General features: G+C 38.8%; 1 protein-coding gene across 1 annotated transcript; it reads left to right on the top strand.

Annotated features, from left to right (window-relative positions):
• Nucleotides 1-1,921: 1,921 nt before the first annotated feature.
• LOC309718173 (uncharacterized protein) lies at nt 1,922-5,431 on the top strand. Its single transcript, XM_082553201.1, has 4 exons — nt 1,922-2,045; nt 3,438-3,534; nt 3,776-4,040; nt 4,154-5,431. The coding sequence occupies exons 2-4, from the start codon at nt 3,506-3,508 to the stop codon at nt 4,265-4,267; spliced, it is 408 nt and encodes a 135-aa protein (XP_082409327.1). The 5' UTR covers nt 1,922-2,045; nt 3,438-3,505; the 3' UTR covers nt 4,268-5,431.
• The last annotated feature ends 7,987 nt before the right edge of the window (nt 5,432-13,418 follow it).

The raw sequence follows: 13,418 nt of genomic DNA, 5'->3' as shown, positions 1-13,418 counted from the left end.
CTGATCAATGATCAGCTGATCGGCTTTTCTCTCTTGTTTGTTTATCGCCCACTTTGTGCCAGAAAGAGGAAACCGCCGGATGTCGCGCTAAACTACAGCAGAATGTTTAAGCTTGATCAGCTGTTGTTAGAGTTTATTTAATATTTCTTTCTAGTAGCTGATGTTTGCTGGAGCCACAGCTGTAAAATCTGCTGGTCATGATATCGGTCTGGATATGTGGTGAGAGGGAAACATGCAGATGAAACCAGGAGATGTCCTTACTGAATCATCAGAGCTGAACAGGTGATGGAGAAACAGGTTTACCTTTTAGGTGACATGAATGAGTTGAAGGGTTGGGTTGAATATTAACAAACATGCCATATTAGCCCAGTTTATTTCTCTTATCAGTGGTTCTATATATTGTGTAACTGTTCATATAGAGCGTTATTAGATTTATTGCTAATGCAATCATATGGCACACTGACCTCTGAGGAAATTTTAAATGGCACTCGTCATCAGAAAAGTTGCCTACCCCTGCTCTATATGAACAGTTACACAATATATAGAACCACTTTATAGAATTATATTTGTTCGCAGATGTTGGCAGCTATCAGCGAATAGTTATCAGCTGTTTTGAAACAAAAAACAGACACTTTTTATCCATAACAAGAACTCCACAACAGCAAATGAACTGTACAACAGAAAATACAAATCCTATTTATGGTCTCCTCACAACAATGATAAGAGAAATAAACTGGGCCAATATGGCATGTTTGTTAATATTCAACCCAGCCCTTCAACTCATTCATGTCACCTAAAACCTGTTCAGCTCTGATGATTCAGTAAGGACATCTCCTGGTTTCATCTGCATGTTTCCCTCTCACCAGATAACCAAACCGACATCATGACCAGCAGGTTTTACAGCTGTGGCTCCAGCAAACATCAGCTACTAGAAAGAAATATTAAATAAATTTTAACAACAGCTGATCAAGCTTAAACATGCTGCTGTTGTTTAGCACGACATCCGGCGGTTTCCTCTTTCTGGCCAAAGTGGGCGATAAACAAACAAGAGAGAAAAGCCGATCAGCTGATCATTGATCAGTTTCATGATTGAAGTAGCAACAGGAGAGAGAGGGGAGAGAATGAGAGAAGAGGCAGCTGTGCAGCTCCAGCTTTATGTCTTTTTCATTGTAGCTGAAGTCCGGGACGATTCCGTCTTTTTACGGGATGGTTGGCAACTCTACTAAGTAACCTTATGAATAAAATAAAGTTCACTATCAGTAACTTCATAGCACCCACCCAGCTGTATAGACTCTCTGTCATGCTAGCTAGCACACAGTACAGTTATTGTAACTGACTGTAAAAAGTCAGCACAACGAAAATAAACTGCACCTAAAGTTGGTTTATATCTGACCCAGGTAGACTGCAGGTCATAACTTCTTACCTGAAGTTCAGTTCACCTGACACTCGGACCGGCGGCTGCCTCGGGTCTCTCCTTTTGCCTCCCCTTTCTCTCATCCGCCTGCTGGCATCCACCACTTATTAATGTTAACGAATCTGTGGAAGCTTCGCCATAGCCACCACCAAACAACTGAGTTCGTTTTTTACACACCGACCAGCATCTGGCCAATCCACCACTTTCATTATATACCATTACAAAAAGAAAAAAAAAAAATCATCGGCCACCGACCAAATGCCAGGTATGCCCGATGGCCAGTCCAGCTATGGTCGTGCCATCACTTAACCCTTCGCGTGACGACTGTGGCACGCGTGCCCAGGGTTGCCGACCCCTGGCTTTTATTAACAGATATACGTTTTTGTTGTGTGTGTGTGTGTGTGTGTGTGTAAGATGTGCAGAGGTGAAAAACCCAGGTAACAATTAAGAATACTACAATTCTCAGTGTATTTCAGGTGTTATTAAACGTGCCTTCTTTGCACTCGCCCCCATGCTTGAACACACTGTACACACCGCCTCTTATCAGGACACTCATAATAAAACTGCACTCTGCTCCAGTGAGTTTTCCCTCCCAGTCTCATACGTGAGAGAACTTGTGGCTGGATTGAAGGTAAGAGCACAGAGCTGGCCTTTTTTTTCTTCTGATTCCTTGTTTTGACTATTCTGCTCAGTTACAGGAAGCTGATAAAACTGAATCTAATAACAAAAATCTGAAAATACTAGAAGCTGTTTGTTTTAGAAGCGCAGACTAGGCCGCTTTCCCGCTGTGCTTACCGATCATGTGCTCACCTCGCCTACTTCTCATGTGATTGTTTTAGGTTCTCTTGTTCGCTTTTGTTTAATAATTTATTTAAAAAAAAAACTTTTAATGCTAAATCACCTCAGTACGGGCAGAGTTTTTGTGGCTTTACCATCACAGTTTCATTATGTTGAAAATCTTGTAATCTGTTGCCTTCCCAGCATTTTACATTTAAGAAAATAAAAATATAATTTTGGGAAAACCCTAACTTTGGCAACTGAGCCAGCCTTAAAAGCCATGTTTAACACAGTGACCTACTTTTCTCAATTCAAGGCTGCGAATCAGTTAAACAGACCTTTCTTCTTATTGTGGACACCTTGATTTGATTTTTGGCTTGGTGCAGCAGCTGTATTAGTATCTTGTGTTTTTAAGCCTTTGATAATATATCTGTCTTTCCATTCCATCTGATAGCGAATGCTTAATTATTTGATAAACAGGTCTAATATTATGATTTACTCACGAAAAAGGAACTGTCACAAATTTAGTTCAAGGTTTATTTGTCAGACACTTCATTCTTATAATCGTGTTGTATAAAAACCATGTTTTCTGAGTAAGTCATGGTTTATTTACTTCATTTAACATGACTCCACAAGTCAGAATTTGGTAACTTGTGGAATCACTCATCCATCTCACCTCTCTGATTCACAGTTTTGAAATCCACGCTCACTAATATGTCAACAGCCTAAAATAAGCTAAGATTTGATTTGCTATCAGGCTATGAAATTGATACCTATTTGTAATCAATTTAATATTTCAAGTCGTCACCTGATTGCTTTATGGGCATCATGGAACAAGTGCAGTCATCCCGTCTTTGCGAAATATCACTGACAGCAATAGTTAAACTAAATGACTGCAAATTATATGAGGCTACTGTAGTACAAAGTGCTGCTTTGTAAGAAATCTTCTTCCAGAACCTACCTATCCTATCTTATCTATCCTAGTACAATCAAGACAGGCAATAAAAGCTCCTTGGAGATTTCATTTTTTCTATGACAAAACATTGGGTTTAAAGTTCAAAGTGTACACATTTTCCAACTGATACGAAAAGATCTAAAAATGGAACATTTTCATTGAAAGGGTGACCACATAAGCTCGTGAAAGCAAGATCTTTACATTTTAACTGCACTGTTTTTAGATCACTGATGACAAAAAAAAATAAAAAATCTATTTATTTTCTTTTTGTTTTACATGTTTGCCTTTCAGGTTCATTCAGTGGTTTGTTACTCCACTGTCATTTTGGCCCATTAAGAATTCATCCACCAGATTTAAGGATGTTTTCGGACTACAGTGTCTTTCTACAGTAAGACCCATTTCTTTTCATTGATACTTTTCTATGATAATTACTTTCCTGTGCTGTGTGTACTATGTATTATTGGCTGAAAAAGAATCCTTTTTTTCAGTTTCTTTTATTCTATTAAAACAGCAAACTAATAAACTGGTAACATCTTCCACCACCAGGGAAGGCTGAGAGTTTTCAAACTGTGCCAGAGTTGTTAGATAACCTGTTCTCTGCTTTCTCCACATCTTCGTCTTTCTCCAAGGATCTTCCTGGGCATCCTGGGTTTTGGTCTCGCCATGATGTTCTGCACCACTATATGCAGACTATGCCATCGCCAAAGGGATGACCCTATATCACGGAGGTCTATAAGACATAGTGACCAGGGCAGGCTCCCGCAGTCCATATATTTCATTCCCTTCCCCAGGAGCATACCACAGCAGGACAGCGAAGATCAAGGTGGTGATGCCATGAGACCACCACGATACAGCACAACAGTCTACTCAGGACCCCCACCTGCCTATAATGAGGTGATTATGATTTTCTCTGCATCTCTTTCTCTTGCGCTAACAAAATAATGCACCCATATATCAGTACATTTAGGCTATTGCTAAATTATAGCTCTTTTTTTCTCTATCTTCAGCTGGAATTTAAGCCTGATGAGCTCCCACCTGCTTACAATGAACAAAGCATTTCTATGTATCCCATAACACCCCCACCGCCTCGCCCAGACATGGTTCAACCACAGGCACAGTAACAACCATAAGGAAAAATCATTATTGTGTCGAGGTTACGGACACTCACGATATTGCACTGCCTCGTGGACATAAGTAACGAGAAGTTCTAATCTTTTAAGGGTTGGTTTTATTGTTAGACTTGTTTTCTTTATTGTTTTAAGGGAGTTGATGCTGGCACGAAGAGAATCAAAGTTGCGGAAATGGAAAAGGTTTAAAGTTACAACACTGTAAACGTGTTTCTGTTTCAGCTTGTTCTCTCTGTGTTTATTAGCAGGATATCAAAGAAGTGTATCAGGTATCAGGTATTTATTACGTTTAGCGCAGAGCTAAACTGAAATACACGTTGTTTTGGTTTGCACTCAACATCTTGAGGACGAGATGCATTTTTTTCACCACTTTTACAGACTTCATTTCAACAGACAGTAAAGGGATGGCACTCATGGCATTTACAATAACACTGTGAGAAACTGAAATGGTTGCATTTTGCTTGTTCACATTCTGTATATTTACTAAAAGGGTTTAGATATTCGCTATTCATTCTTTCATCAAAATATTAGCTTTGGGTGACTATTTTGGAAAGCATGTATTCTCTGGTTGCTTTTTAAGTGATGTTCTAAACAAGCACATACAGTGAAGTACATGATATTGAAGTGTGCCTGACAAGCATGTATTTTCATATATGTATGCTGATTAACTTATGCGACTGTAATAGCACGGTTGCAGTGATGTTGTATTCATATTGTGCTAGAAGAGGCCTTTTTCACTCATGACAGGGACTGCATAGGTGTAACTCATTGTTCAGCCGTTGGTTATGGCCGAACAATCAGTTAGTGCTATTTATTACAGCTGTTCACGTACCATTCAATTACTGTTGTGATTTCTGAGAACTTGCTTTAAGACTTTAATGAAACAGTCACTTTACTTGAAATGAAATGTGTAAATAGACAAAATTCGCAAATTAATTGTTCAAATTGTTCTCAGGAAAAAAAAAGTGAATGATATTTATAGTAGCTGGTCTACTTAAAGTTCTCTGTACAGACTGAACGCTCCAACAAAGTCTGTAATATGAACCTGGAAACAGAGGTTAGAAAAAGATTTCAATGTTTAGGAAATTTTTCATGTAAATGTATGTTCATAATAATGATTGTATCACATGTACATATTGTGGATATGTTTAAATAAAGAAAAACACTAAATCAAGCTTGTCATAAATTTTAACAAAGTTGGAATAAAAGTTGAAATGTTTTACAAAGATTCACTTCGGTGCAACTTAAAACATTGAAGAATTTCCAGTTTCTTTGGCTTAAGAAACTCTTGAGGTGCTTTTGCAGCAGGTTTTTAGTCATTATCCTCTGAAGTGCCATTAAGGGTTATCCAATTAGTTTGGCAACATTTGGCTGAATCTGAGCAGTCATACAACCCCAGACCATAACATTGCCTCCATCATGTTTGACAGATGATCAGGCTCTAGACATCCAGATGGGGTCTCTGGATGTCTAGAGCCTGGATCTCCTCCATACCTGCTTCATGCCCTGGGGGGCGGGGCTATGGCTCCCCACACCCTCTAGCAGATCGTTACATGAAGGAACCTTTTGGATTCTCATGCTCACAGGTGTACACACGGGTGCTCACAGACACAAACTACACCTCTTTTGGCTGCTACCTCAAAGCACACTGTGTGCTGTCGATCTTACGTGCTGCACAATAATATTCAGTATTTAGTATTTACTGTTATATACACATAGATTCTCGCGATGATGTTTTTTATTATATTGCGCTCTTTTTTTTGTTTGTTTTCTCTTTTCTTTCTTCTCAACAGGTGATCCAGGTGATTGATGTATATGTATTTTTGTCCCCCCCTTTTGGTGTGGCCTTTATCACTGTTCCTCTTCCCCTCTGTTTTTCTTTCCCTCCCTCTCTTTCTTTCTCCCTTTCCTTTCCCCCATTCATGTCTGTCCCGTATGTAACAACTGAAAATAAAAAAAATATAAACAATAAAAACAAAGGTCAATCAAATGGACCAATACGGCAAGGCTGGGATGGTCCACTTGGTATAGTAAATCCGTTGGACATCTTTCTTGGCCTTCAGACAATAATTCTGATGGCAAAAGAACCAAACGGGACAGGCGGGAAAATAAATAAATAAATAAACTGAATCTGAGCAGTCATACAAGCCCAGACCATAACATTGCCTCCATCGTGTTTGACAGATGATATGGTATGCTTTGAACAAAGAGCTGGTCCTTTACAACTTTTCTTGAGTGTAGCCATTAGTTTTTTGTTTTTTTGTCGTTGTAAACTTTTCAATTCAATCTTTTCATTTTCCCAACAACAACCGCCTCAAGTCACTTTATATAATAAGATAAAGATGCTACAATAACAAAGAGAAATCCCAACAATCAGATGACCTCCTATGAGCAAGCACTTGGCACAGTGGGAAGGAAAACCTTTTAACAGGAGAAAACCTCCGACAAGCTCAGGGAGCGGCTGTCAGGGGTCACGTGTGGACGCGAGGAAGAGATGACCCAAACGCAGGACTCACGGTGCAGGATCAAGGGTGTTTAGTGTAGTGAGTGGATGAACAGAACAGTAACGAACGCTGACTGGCTGGATGACTGAATGGCTGGCTGAACTGAAAACACACATGGGAACGACGGCAGTGACGACATCAATGACAAGACAATGAGCGAGTGGAAACTGAGGACTTAGATACACAGACTGATGAGAGACCGGTGAGTACACAGCTGAACTTAATCAAACTAACGACACACAGGAAAGGAACTGGCACAGCAAGACAGGAATTGTGAACGAGTGAGAAATAAACTGAACATGAACGAACTGAAAACACTGGGTCAACGACCCAAGAACCCTGACAGCGGCAGCCGTCTGCATGACCAGATGGGGGTAAGAGGAAGAAGACGGGGCAAAAGGCACAGCTTGTAAACCCACTGCATTTCTATTCATGAAGTCATCTCTTGAGAGTCTCACTCACCTCCTTGAGAACGTTTCTTGATTTTGCTAGATGTTCTGAATGTTTTTTTTTCTAACCAAAGAAAGAATTATTCTTTATCCCACTCCTACAGTTTTTGTTAGCTCTCTGACAGGTTTATTTATTTTCAGCCTAATGATGGCTTCCTGTCACTTGCACTGACATGTCTTTGGATCTCAGTTGCAGTCAAAAACTACCACATTAAACACATTTCCAGGTTCTTTCATCTGCCTCATTTTTCACAGAATAACAGGAATGCCTCTGAAAATGGGGTTCTATGTGTAAAAATGGTTGCAATTCCTAAACAGTTATTTTTGATGAGCCCCCTTGAATTACAGTTGAAAGTCTTCACATCTTGATTGTTTGATCTAAAATCCAATTGTGTGGTGTACATAGACAATGTGCCATTGTCCATATACTTATGTATCTAACTTTGCCTGACAATTGTAGTTTTGTTCACTTTTGTCAATGAATCCTTTAATACGTTACACTTATGCTTATTTTATATATAAAACTACATATCAACCACAGTCATGGTGTCTTTATGTCAGCTTTTAAAACTTCACAGCAACAACCCACTAACCTGCTGCACGAACTATTCTCTGTCAGCTTCCTGATAGCAAAATGACTAATCACAGGTGAAGCCAAAGTCCTTCTTTTATGACAGTAAAATATCACATAGGGAGTGTCTCGTCAAACGATCCAATCTAACAGTGACCAAACTTAACACCAGGGGGCACTCCAAGCGTGTAGACACTCATGCTTTTTTGTTGTTGTCATCTTGTAGTTTCCAGGTCTTTCTTTACTTTGCTAAACGTAAATTTATCTGTTTTGTTATAATTATATAATTTTGTTAAAAACATGGTCACAGATCTGTTAAAGGTTTATATTACTCTAATCTGGTTATTTTTACTTCCTGCACAACCACATTACATTTTGTGAATAAGTATCATACTAGAAGTATTAAATAAGCCTCTTACTATTAAAGACTTTGAAGGAAGCAGTCTCAGATTAACACCTGGAATGTGTATTGTCAAGCTCTTACAAGGTCCCCAAAAGGCAAAACTGCTGTTGACCCTTGTGTGGACACATCTACTTGAGTCCTGCATGGGTGAGAGTGGATTTGCCCTGCTCACACAGCCCCACAGTTCACCCATGGTTAGGTCTGCTAAGGCGTGTTTGCTGGGATAATGCTAGACTATATGGACTGTTAAAATAAAACCCTGTACGTTCACTTACTGACACATCTCTTTAAAGGAGTGATAAACATGATTGCACAAGGAGAAATAAACTAAAGGAGGAGATTTTGACATTTCTTTTGACAGCCTTGATAGGAGTCAGAACAATAACCTCCACAAATGGAAAAAGTTCTGCTTCTCTTCCTGCTGTTACACCGTGTACGTAATCCCACCTTTTCTCTTTTTCTCTGTCTCTGTTATTGCCTTTATTACTTTATACTTACAATACCATGTTTTACTATTTTCTTTTTTCAAAAAGCAATAATGTGCAGATCCAATCATTGTTTAAATACATAAGAGCAAAGTTGTTTGGGATTTTTTTCCGTGTTGCAATATATTTACACGATTAGCTGTCTGTCTTATTTGTGAAATATATATTAAAAGGATAAATGACTTGTCTGCTGAATACTAACTCTGCCTAAGGGGGTAAACAAAACAAAGAAACTTGAATCCAAGCACTCTCTATGCTCCTCTGATAGAAAAATTATTAAAGTTATGCAACACTCTCTGAAATTAAAGTTACAACACTCTTTTCAGTAAACTGAAGTAAGCTCTAATCTGTCCTTTTCTCAGGCCTTGCTGTGGCTCTTCTGCTAACTGTTCTCCAAAGCACACCTAGAATCATGGGCGGATCTACTGCAGTGGCAAAGGGTGGCATTTGCCACCTTAAAATATTCTCTTGCCACCCCTAGTGCCACCCTAGTTTTATATCTTGTACCACCTTGTACCTGCTGAATTTGACATAGTTTTAGCCATATATAGTGCATATTACAGAATGTAACACCTGTATGTGTGTAAAGAAATGGCTTTGATTATGCCACCCCTGGTTAGAATCAGGTCTAGTACATCATGTAGCTAACTGTTTCTCTGTAAGAGTGTCACACACTTATCTGTTCCCAGTATAACACTGGAAGAAGTGTATAAATGAAACTTGCAGGAATTCACCCCTGCGGTAGACTGAAGCTTCACAAGGCTGACTTCCTATGGGGTTTGGTAATATAATGTGCCCTTCAGCTTTCATTTAATTTATTTGAAAGACAATGAGAAATGCAGTATTTTTTCTTCCCTTGTTTAGTAAACAATTTTGAAATACAATTTAAGGAACTCAGCTGCTGGTTTAAGTAATTCTTAGCCTCCCTACATGCTACATGCCTACCTTGAGGTGACTTCTACTGTGATTTGGTGCTATATAAATAAAACTGAATTGAAAGAATTAGATTAAATTGACATGTGGGCAGTTCTGGAGGTTGGTCCTTCAGCCAAACTGCAAAGAAATCCGCTAAAACTGTTTCAGTCCACTTGTGTTACGTCTTCACCCTGTTTGTTCTGAAAGAGAAATGTGGGATGGATTTCGAGAAAGAAACTCCCTTGAGGCTGCACAGACAGAGAGGAGCATGCAGATAATATAAAAAGGAATGCATGGGGATAGATATGTGAATGTGACAGTGACGGAACAGAAGTTTAGAGCAAGAGAACTGCTAAGAAATGAAAGAAAATATTCTGTGATGACTGACAGTCGTGTACAGTATCCCTCTCCCCCTGCTTCATTCTCTTTGTCTGCTGCTTCTCAAACATGCACTGGAGAGTCCCTGGCATTGCTCTGTCAGGTCTTTCCTTGTGCTGCTATCTTTGTCTGGCCTCTGTCATCAGGGGACTGTAACTCTTAATGAACACTCCCTGCACTATCTGTGAACTCGTTTGCTAATCACAGTAACTGACATTCGCACTGACACATGCCACCTCCGATCCAGGATACTGAGTTGCAGGAGATCATTGTCCTTTTCAAGCTTCTTTCTTTTTTCATCTTTTTAAATTCAGCTGCCAAACTTCTGGTTGTGTTTGTATTCTTCTTCATGTGAGATTAACCCGTGTTTGTAAGGTGGACTTAGCAAATTTACCAACAAACTCTGAGTTTGTATTGCTATGCTACATCACTGAACAAATAGATGACAAAAATTACTTCACTGTCCAACTAAGTTAGAAAAAAAATCCAAAAGAATAAAACAAGCTTCACAAAGGGAAAACCAGCTAATATGGAATTCCTCCAGTAGTCTTGTGAATGTATGATTAATTCATGATTAACAAGATGATAAAACTGCCCTTGTTCACAGCAACAATACTAAAATACCAGATTCAGGCAAACACTCATTACTGGATCTGCTTCAGAACTCCAGAGTGCTACTTGTTGTACCAATCGCTGATATGTAACCAAACCTAACCTGCATTTGAAGTCACACCTTAAACAAAATTAACAATCAGTTCAGTTCAGTTTAGTTCAATTTTATTTATATAGCAACAAATTACAACAACAGTTGTCTCAAGGCGCTTTATACTGTAAGGTAAAGACCCTAAAATAATAGACGTGAAATCCATGACAGTTACAAAAATAATATTTATACGTATAACAACCCAACACAGAATTTTTTATATACAACATGTCTGTCATGAACTTTCAGTTTTCAGTTTCACTTCTATAAAACTCTGAAATTCCCTTGCAGTTGCTGACAATTGAAAGGGAAACGTTATGAGTTATGTTATTGACGTGCTACTTATTTACTATCTTCATTGTTAAAATGAATCTTCTCTGTTCTACATCAAATACAACATTAAAGAATCATAATTACGAACAAATTATGGCAATCCTTGTTGGATCCCATTTAAATTGAAATGAATTTGTATGTTATATGAATGCTTCAATTAAGTATCTGTACATAACTCTGCATTATTGTATCTAACTGGTAACCAAAAATATCTCTTGGGGCGTGGGTGAAACTCCCAAACCTAAAAATAGCATTGGGCTGTCTTTCTCTGATGTGTCTGCATGTGAGTATGCGTTAGTTTCATTAATAGTACAGGACTGGTAACCATGGAGCCAAGCTTCGGAGGGGTGTTGTTGATGCACAACATTCAAGCATGTGCTGACATGATAACCCAGTTTATCCCAGGTAAACACTGTGAATCTATTTAAAGATGGTGATTCACTTCTGACCAGCTGATAGCTAAAGTGTGTCAGCCCTTGTTGAGGGGCTCCATCTGCCTTAACGGAGAGTTACCATCCCATTTTCCTGCAGTCATAGTATGCCTATGGATGACACTGCAAGGTTTTGGAACTCCAATCAGCTCACTTAAATTAAGGGCATCTTCTAAGGCTGAAGACTTCAGCCATTGGAGAAGTACCGAAAAACTGCAGACTACTTTAATAAAACTATAGACAAAGAACAGCCTGTCCAAAAAGTCTGTCCTATGGCTTTAATGAGTATTTTATGTGTATGTTACTTTATAACATACACAGTTAATTTAAATAATAATTTAAATAAATTAAATAAAGGTTAAATAATAAAATTTAAATTGTATTACATAGTGGATTAAAGTCGGTGGCAAGGAGGGAGTTCACACAAGAAATTCACTTAAATATAAAATAACTTGTTAAAGATAACCTAACCAAGACACAAAGCTGATGTAAGGTGGAGTGAAAGAGAGAGACTAAGCAGGTTATCTGGGCCAGCTTGTACAGTCTGTAAGACACAGGCGACACAAATTAGCTGATCCTATCATGCCAGCCAATCAACAGCAGACCATGGTTTTAATGAGTGTGGGAGGGTCGTAACAGTAAGCCTGTCATCCAAATATGGTCATGAAATGCAGAGTCTTCAAAATGTCACCATGTCTTTGTTAATCTGTTAGAGCCTGGAAAGGTGGAGGTGTGCTAAATAGAAAAAAGGAACGAAGCAAGACAGAATGCATGCGTGCAAATGAGATGAAGGCAGGTGGAAAGGTGATGATGCAAGTATTAGAGAAAGTGAAGCTGGACGTTCAAATACCTGTGATCAACCATGCAAATACCATGCAGGTAGATCAGAACAACAGCTCAGGTCGAGAGGTTTGGAAACAAAGTTATAAAGACAAAGCTGACGTTATTTGGACATGAGAGAGGATATATTGGACAAGGGATGCTGAATTTGGAGCAGGTGGAAGAGACCACAGAGGAGGTTCATGGATGCAGTGATGGAGGAGATGTAGAAGACTGGTGTGACAGAGGTGGATGCCAGGGATAGGGTGAGCTGGAGGCAGCTGATCCACAATATCTTCATGAACTCTCTCCCTTGAGAAACATTTGGTTGTCTAAGGGGTGAGAGAGAAAATGTCTGTATGCTGTCTGGAAATACTCGGCCTACTTCATCACTTTCTTGTCGAGACTGAACAACAATTGACCAGTGGTAATGGGACCGTAACCTAAAATCTACTGATATTTGACTGCATGTCTGCCTTACAAATTAGCTAAGAAACCTAAAATAAAACATACAAGAAAAGCACAGTATATTTATTATTCCCTTGGGCTTTTTAAAAATATATATATATAATTTAGTCAATGTAATAAACTTTCACCTACACTTAATAATCTCAGATTATTGTAAGATTTGCTGTTTGGTTGGTGGTTCCTGTTCAAAGGTCGAGAAAATCCACCTTACTGACTGAGGTTTTCCAGAGCTACAGCAACTTGAATGGAAATATTAGCATAGGCATGCTTCTGGTAATAAAATAATTTTTTGCCTGTTGCACTCTTCTGCACACTCTTGAGGAGTAACTCAAGCAGCAAGGCTTCAGCAAAAACTGCCACAGTGTATGCTGTCAAATTGCTTTATCAGTTTATTAGCATCGGCCAAACACTAAAATCGTTCTCAGATAAGAAAACTGAACGCAAACATCCATATCAGTGTAAAACATACGGGAAGTATAAAATATGTTTATGGAACTTATGCATTTAATTAAATTGGACAATAACTGGCACAACGCTACACAAGGAACTGGAAACAATGGGTTCTCACAACTGATGCAGGGACCAGGGGGGTGGTGGGCATAGACACATGTACAAGCTTTGTTTCTCTTTATTCTCTGCATGAAAAACGAGCACAATGAACACTATTATTTGGCTTCATGATTTTA

The sequence above is a fragment of the Aulonocara stuartgranti genome (assembly GCF_965226115.1).
Source record: "Aulonocara stuartgranti genome assembly, chromosome: 12".
In the NCBI taxonomy this organism is placed as follows: domain Eukaryota; kingdom Metazoa; phylum Chordata; class Actinopteri; order Cichliformes; family Cichlidae; genus Aulonocara; species Aulonocara stuartgranti.
This window is presented reverse-complemented; position numbering and strand designations above follow the sequence as displayed.